Source organism: Lucilia cuprina, chromosome X, assembly GCF_022045245.1.
Source record: "Lucilia cuprina isolate Lc7/37 chromosome X, ASM2204524v1, whole genome shotgun sequence".
In the NCBI taxonomy this organism is placed as follows: Eukaryota; Metazoa; Arthropoda; class Insecta; order Diptera; family Calliphoridae; genus Lucilia; species Lucilia cuprina.
Window position 1 is genome coordinate 14,700,493 of NC_060949.1, and position 8,472 is coordinate 14,708,964.

The window sequence follows — 8,472 nt, forward strand, 5'->3', positions numbered from 1 at the left end:
ATGAAAATCCCAAAAAATTCCATTTTTGCCCATAGGGTCCACATTTCTTTCAGGGCTGGGAAAATACTTTTGGAGTAAATAGAAAACATATTGAGGTTTCCAAACTGCTTTCAGTTTTTTGATCCCAGCTTTGGGATTTTAGAACATGTCGCCCAAAGCTGAAGTTTTGATAAAAAATAGGTCATATTCGGAAGGACGCAGTGGCAACACTTTCAAAAAATATGACAAGTTTTTTACGCCAAAGCGTTCTGCGTAAAGATACCTTTTAGAAAACTATAAAATTGTTGTATGTTCTTAAAGAAAATTTAATTTTGTTAATAAAAGAGTTAAGACACATTTTGGGCAAAAAACGGCAAAAATCTAAAATTTTTTGAATTTTTAAATTAAAAAACGTATAGTTTTGGATCTGTAAATGATATTGATCTGAATTTTTTTGGTCAAAATTTACGCCCGGTATTCAAAAAAAGGCGGACCAAGGTATGGTAAATTTTGTATCACTAAATTTTAAATGCCTATAACTCGGATATTATAAGAGATAAGTAGTATGTCCAAGTAGTATGTTCAAGATCTCGTCGAGCACTTTCAGAAAATATAAAAATCTTTGTATTTGATGGCACGAGTTTAAAAATTTTACATGTCGTAGGTACCCTACTTTGAGCCGCCACAGCTCCGTCCCTGGGGCATCTGCGGGGTTCATCTTCAAAACTTAAACTCAAATACTCCTTGGCTACGCTCACGCCAAATTTTATCCCGATCGGATCAGCCGTTTAAAAATGCCAGATTTATTTCCAAAAAATTTCCATTCTGCCCCACTGTGTGGTGTAGGGTATCATATGGTCGGCAATGTCCGACTATAAATTCACACTTGTTTTATTATAAATTTTCTTCTTTTCTTAATTTCTTAATAATTTTTCTATAATAAAGAAAATTTATTTGATAATTTTTGAAAAGAAATCATGAAAATAATTATATAGCCTTTATTTCTTCAACGTATGAATTCTAGAACTCGTTGAAAATCTTAAAAACAGTAATTTCTTTATATAGAAAAGCATTTCACATAAACAGGAATGGTTTATAATATTTGAGAAGAACTAAACATACAAATAAAGTGAAAGAAGTGAAAATCATAATTTTGTTTATAAACCGTGCAAAAGTTATTTTCAAACATGAAAAATCTATGCGTACAGGAAACTGTGACCATTAGTATTAACTCTGTGTACTCAGTTTTTCATAATCGGCTCTTTAAAGGACTTTAAAGTTTAAAAGACAACCGATTTCAAAAGATGATTAAAAAGTTAGCATTAATATTAATTTCAAATGAAAGTTCCTCTGCTTCGAAATAATATAATTTATTTCAAATCATCAAGAAAGAATTGGAAATCTTAAAGATAATTTGTCACAAAAAAGTAGTTAAAAGTTTTTGTGTCGAAAATGAAACCTTTTTAAATGTAATTTCTTTTAAATATATCTACATATGTAGATACATTCTATCTACATATGTAGATAGAATGTACAGATTACCAGCTTCCATTTGACACCAATATTAGCATCATAAAATGCATATAAATATTTTAAATATTTGTTTGAAGTATAATAAGTATAATCTATTTTCACATGCTTATCAACTTTTCCATATTTAAGAGCTTTTTTTTCAAAATTGTTACAGGGTGTAATATGAAGAAAATTATTGTAAAAAGCAATAGTAACATCTAGTTTCCTTTTGTTCGAATAACCGAATAATTTTTATTTATCCTATTATTAACCGGCTAACGTAAAACCTCAAATAATTATTTGTCGAATAAACCGAATAAGACAATAACCCGAATAATTTAATACTCTAGTAGGTATGTTAAGAATAGGCTTTATTAAAAAAATAAAGCATTTTCTTTTTTTAACTTTATTTCGGAATATTTTTACTTTTTTTTGGCAAAAAGAGATTTTTGGAGAGGGCTCAAATGGGAGTAGGGCAAAATATGGCCCTATCCTTAAAAATGTTGGTAGGGGGAGTTAAGTCTTCTTCAATATTATTTATGTAAAATTTAAAAGTGTTATTGTTGTTATTGCTATGTCCAGACGGACGGACATAGCTTAATCGACTCAGAAAATGATTCAATGCGATTGGTGTACTTTAAGGTGGGTATACGACGAATATTTTTGTATGTTACAAACATCAGCACAAACCTAATATACCCTCCCCACTAAAGTGGTGTAGGGTATAAACAGATGTTCTCCTTCTAACAGACATTTTTCAAAATTTTAGAAAAATGTCAGTACTATACAGGATTATCGTGGGATGCCATGCTTAGGACCACGATATTAATATGTATAACTTTATACAAGATGGTATCAGAGATGGTCTAGTCCAATGCTCTAAACGATATTCCAAGGCAAATAATAAATACTTGGACGATTTTGATCAAACCAAACCCTCGGAATTCTTAATGTACCTAGATGCTAATAACCTTTACCGTTGGGCAATGTCTGAATATCTCCCATACGGAGAATATGAATGCGTATACGTTTAAAGTTTGATACATCTGAGTATCAACTTGATAACATATTTAACATTCCTCTTTTAAATAAAAAAAATCTTGGGTATGATGAAGGATGAGAATAATGGAAAAATTATAAAAGAGTTTGTGGGACTTCAGTCTAAAATGTATTCATATAAAACAGTTGGCATGAAAGAGGTGAAAAAATCTGAAGGAGTAAAAAAGTTTTGAATGGAAAATTTCTCAGTTGTAGATTATAAAAAAAATTATTTGAAAAAAAGATTATTTATGATTCACCAGCTATATACGCAGAAGTTGTATAAAGTAGCTTTGAGTTATGTCTGATATTTTCATGAATATAGATAATGATCAGGGAAACCGAAAACATGCTCTAAAAAAAGTGTTTTAAGCGCTTTAAATATGCCGTAAAAAACTCAAAATATGCTCTTAAAATTTAAAATATATGCTCTAAAAATAAAATTTTTTATTATTTTTTAACATTGAAAAGCTCAAAAAGACTGAAATTGTAATGAAATAATAAATGTTTAATGTCATATTCTATATACTACAACATTTTTTTATAAATGTTTCATCTCATAGTTTGAAGAACTAGTATAATAGAATTCCGTTTTACGTTGAGATAACCAATAAATAACATGAAACCATTTGGTCCCCAAAAAACATATTTCAAACAACAAAGTTTGACACATTTCTTCCAATTGTATTCATAGCTTTTAAACTGACATTTTATTCGGTGTTGTCATAAATTCCAATAATTAGTTTTTTAAACTATAAAAATGGATTGGTATCATGAAATCAAAAGTAATCGGTTTTATGTCCGATTTAAAATATAATGCTTTATTGAATAAAAAACTAAATTGTAAAAAAGGCTAAAAAATTAAAAAAAAAAAATGAAAAAAATAGAATTTTATTTTTTTTAAATAAAGTTTTGAAAAGAAAATTAAAAATGCATAAAAACAAAAAAAGCGAAAACGTCAAAATATGCACCAAAAGAGTAAAATATGCTTTAAATATGCTAAAATGTCAAATCATGCAAAATTATGCTCTTATGGGTAAAATATGCAAAAATATGCTCTAACAAATCGATGCCAAAATTCTCAAATTGGTCTGAAACGTGTAAATATCTTATCCGTGAGTTCATACGACGCACCACAAAAAACATGCATTTGCATATTTTGGTTTCCCTGATAATGATTATGTAGAATTTTTATAATATTCGTCTGATGATGATTATTTAATGAACATAGATGGTTGATTTTAAAAATTAAATTATAATGAGTAAGTAATAATAAAACAATTTTTATATATTTTTTAATATTATTAAATGTGTTTTATTTTAAACGTTTTGCCATTGTAGATCATTAACTTTATAATCTAGTTTCTTCCGATTTATAGTTACACGAGGAGAATACTGATATCGTAAATAATTTTTATGATTTTCATCTTTTGATAGTATTCTTATTTTTGGTGAACCTTTATTGGAAAAATGTTAAAGTCGTTTAGCTACTGAAGATGCAGAAGTTGGGTTGAATTTTTGTATCCATATCAAATTGATCATCAATATCATTATTAGTATAAACATCCTCTGGTAAATTTCTGTCTGTATTCCAATACTGCTTGATTCTGGTTTCATTGTTTGAGTTTCAATATGTTTTTGTTTAATATAGTACCATTTGTTGATATCTTTGAGTGTATGCCATCCATATATTGGTAAAAGATTTCGATTTAGGAAATCAGAATCCATAGTTTTTATTTTAAATTTATCATACGTTGATGGATTGAGGACAATAAATTTTGAAAAATTATTTGACACACTAAAATAAATAAGTATCAGAGTGCTGCAAAATGTCGTCGATGAACGGAAGAATTCCGTTGTTGAATGGTACCAATTATGGAACGTGGAGACCACAAATGGAAGCAATCCACCATAAGGCAAGATTGTTACAATTTGTGTTGGGAAATTTAGAAAGGCCGCTGGTTCAATAAATCTCACCTCAAGCAACAGAAGAGCAAAAACGTGTATATCAGAAATCGTTAGAAGATCAATGTACATTTGATGATTTGGAACAAGATGCTCGTTCGGAGCTGATCATAGCAATAGAACCAAATATTGTAAGAATGGTTAAAAATTTTAAGAAAGCCTCTGAGGTATGGAATTATCTGCAAGAATCGTATGACCGCAAGTCAATTAGGCGCAAAGCCTAATTGAATTGAAAGTTTCCTTGTTGTAATTTTACTTGATGGTTTGAGTGATCAATATATACGTGCTGCGTTTGATACGTCTAGCGAATTTCCATCGTTGTGTGTTTTGAGATCAAGATTACTTGAAATTGGAGATAAATCTGAACGTAAGACGATGAACAAAATGCATTAAAGGTAAAGAAATGGAAACCGAAACAATTTAAACCCAAAGAGAAGGAAACAGGTATGTCCGAAGTAAAATTTCCTTATAAGTGTAATAAATGTGGTCGCAAGGGACATAAGGCAAAAGAGTGTATAGTCAGAACACAATAAAATCAGGATGCAACAGAAATATAATATATATAATTGATAGTGCACAAGGTTGTGAAGAAGAATGTAGAGCCAATAATGTGAGAATTGCTAAATTTGACATCTGGTGCATTGACAGTGGGGCTACTTCCCATATGTCTTATAATGGATCTTCATTCATTAAAATTGATCCTAGTTACAAAGGAAATGTAAAATTAGCAGACAATAAAGAGCTTGAAGTGAAAGGGATTGGTACAGTTGAGTTAAATCTTATGTTAGATAATCGAAGGGCGCTTTTTAACCTATACAATACCTTGTATATTTCTGAACTCAAAAGTAATTTAATATCGGCAACAAAGTTGACAGATGCAGGTTTTAATATTTTGATGAAAGTTTGTAATGCTGAAATTTCAAAGAATAGCTTTATATATATAGAAGCAAGAAATGAAAATAATCTTTATTTAGTCAAGTCAGAAAGAAAATGTAACAACATTTGTAGAAAAACGGCAGAATCAAATTCAAATTTAGAGTTGTGGCACAAGAGATTAGGAAATCTCAATTCACATTTATTGAGATGCCCTATTTAACGCTGTTAAAACGGAAAGAAATGGTACATGGTTTACCAAAATTCGATAATAAGCCAAAGTTAAAATTTACTACATACATTCAAGCAAAACAAACAAGAGAGCCATTTCCTAAGAAAAATGAGAAACCAACCACAAAAATCTTAGAATTGATTCATACTGATCTATGTGGACCGATGAAGGTCGAATCTGCCAGGAAGAAGTTGTATTTTGCTACATTCATTGATGACTACTCAAGAAAGGTTTGGATATATTTTATTCGCCATAAAAGTGAATACTTAGACGTATTTAAAGAATTCAAGAATAGTATTGAATTAGAACAAAGCAAGAAAATAAAATGTGTCAGAAGTGACAACGCACCTGAACTAGTAGGAAAAAATTTTTAAAATATATTAGTGAATCTGGAATAAAACGTCAATTAACTGTAGAGTACACTCCTCAGCAGAATGGAGTAGCTGAGAGGACGAACATGACTCTAGTAAAAATGGTTAGGTGTTTTATGTTGGAATCGCAATTTCCAGAATTTGTATGGGCAGAATTAATACGTACAGCAGCTTACATTAGAAATCGATGCCCAATAAGTTTAAATAAAAAAAAACACCAGAAGAATTATGGTCGGGAAAAGTACCATCAATTCGACATTTTCGTAGAATAGGTCGTCGAGCTTTTGCATTAAATAATAAACCGGGAAAATCTAAGTTTGAAGCTCGTAGTTATGAATGTGTCTTAGTAGGCTACGATGAAAAATCTAAAGCCTATATATTATGGAAAGAGGGAACATCTACAATATTAAAGAGTAGAGATGTTAAATTCATTGAAGTTCATCTTCAATGAATTTAAACAGTAATGAGAAGAATGAACCGAAATTTTATGAATTTAGTAATGATATTAAAGGAAAGAAAAGTAATTTGAGAATAAATAGCCACAAAGATAACCAAATAAATAACGAAGTTGAAACAGCAGAAATGGATGAACCACTTGAAATTGAAGAACAAGTAGAAACCGATGAATTCTTTGATAGTTCGGAACAAATTGAGAAAATCGACAAAAAGAAGTGTCAAAACCATTTGTAACTCCCATCAAAGAGCGATTAAGGTCTTGGAATAATTGAAGTATGAAATGTAAATGATCCAAAAACATTTAAAGAAGCCTTAAAATGTAGTGATTCTAAAGAATGGATAGCTGCTATGAAACAAGAATATGATTCATTGATCAGAAATGAGACTTGGGATTTAGTCGAATTACTAGAGAATAGAAAACCAATTAACTGTAAGTGGTTATTTAAAACCAAGCTCAAAACTGATGGAACAATTGAGAAACGAAAGGCGATACTTATTGCAAAAGGATACTCGCAAGAATATGGTGTTGATTATTTGGACTCTTATGTTCGTCAAATAACGACAAGCATGTTGAGAAATTAATAAAAGCTTTAAAATGTAATTTTGAAATGAAAGACTTAGGAGAGCCTAAGCATTGCATCGGATTGGAGATAGAAATAGGAAGAAATATGATAGCAATATCACAGCCTGGATATATAGAAAATCTAATTAAGAAATATGGTCAGGAAAACTCAAAGCCAACAATAATTCCAATTCAACCAAAACTTAACTTGGAAAAGAACCCGAAAATACCAAGAGAGGCAGAAAGTGTTGATAAGACAAAATATCAAGAAATAATTGGTTCATCTCTCAGTTTATAGTCGTCCTGATATATCATGTAGTGTAAACATGTTGTCGCAATTCTGCCAGGATCCACATAAACAACACTGGACTGCTGCAATATACATTGTTAGATATTTGAATACGACAAAGAAATTTAAAATAGTTTATCGCAAAGATAGTTTACCATTAGTTGGTTATGTTGACGCAAATTGGGCCACAGACATTAACGACAGAAAATCTCAAACTGATTTTTGTTTCTCCCTAGCAGGTGGTGCCATTTCATGGGAATCAAGAAAACAACGTGTTGTAGCAACCTCTAGCGCTGAGTCGGAATATATCGCTCTTGCAGAAGCATCTAAAGAAGCTTACTACTTGAGATATCTACTAAGTGAATTGGAGTACTTAAATGATAATGCAACTATAGTATACATTGACTCCCAAAGTGCGCAACAAATGGCCAAATTTGGAGGCCATCATTCAAGGACCAAACATATAGATTATAAATACCATTTTATACGCCAAGCTGTTGAAGACAAAATAATAGATGTCCAATATAAGCCGACTTCCGAGATGGTGGCACACGTTTTAACAAAACCACTACCCAACATTAAACATAATTTTTGCATTTCATCAATGGGTATTCAAGTAACCATTTAAGTTGAGGAGGCGTGTCGAGATATATTATTCTTATATTCAACTTAAATACTTTACTTTTAGTTTTTGTACTTTGTAATTTAAAATCAATTTATCCATTGTGAAATATGTTTTTGTAAATCAGAATTTTTCAATTTGTTTTTTACTTTTTATCGAAATATTGAACAATAAACATTGTTAAATTAAAAAGTCAAGCCAATATTATTAACACAAATTCTTATAAATGAGCTTCATCATCAAGCAAGAAAAAAACTTTAAACGTGATGGAGATGATACCATTTGCAAAATATAATAGAGCTTTTAAATATATGCTTACTGTAATTGATGTATTTTCAAAAAATGCATATGTATTACCATTAAAAACTAAAACTGGAATAGAAATATCGAAAGCATTAAAACATATTGTAAAATCAAATAAAGCAAAATCTCCCAAAAATACACATTCAGATCAAGGAAAAGAATTTTATATTATACTAGCTATACCCAGTGTGCTTCGCTACCCTCATCGTAATGGAATAAAATAAATATCATTATTGTAAATGTATATATATCTGCAATATCAAAAATTCC

General features: G+C 30.1%; 1 protein-coding gene across 1 annotated transcript; it reads left to right on the plus strand.

Moving 5' to 3' along the window:
• Nucleotides 1-7,314: 7,314 nt before the first annotated feature.
• On the plus strand, nucleotides 7,315-7,905 carry LOC124418537 (secreted RxLR effector protein 161-like). The gene has a single exon (XM_046945172.1). The coding sequence runs from the start codon at nucleotides 7,315-7,317 to the stop codon at nucleotides 7,903-7,905; it is 591 nt and encodes a 196-aa protein (XP_046801128.1).
• The last annotated feature ends 567 nt before the right edge of the window (nucleotides 7,906-8,472 follow it).

Coding starts and splice junctions, on each gene's coding strand:
- LOC124418537 (XM_046945172.1), top strand. CDS start 7,315: ATGTTGTCGCAATTCTGCCAGGATCCACATAAACAACACTGGACTGCT.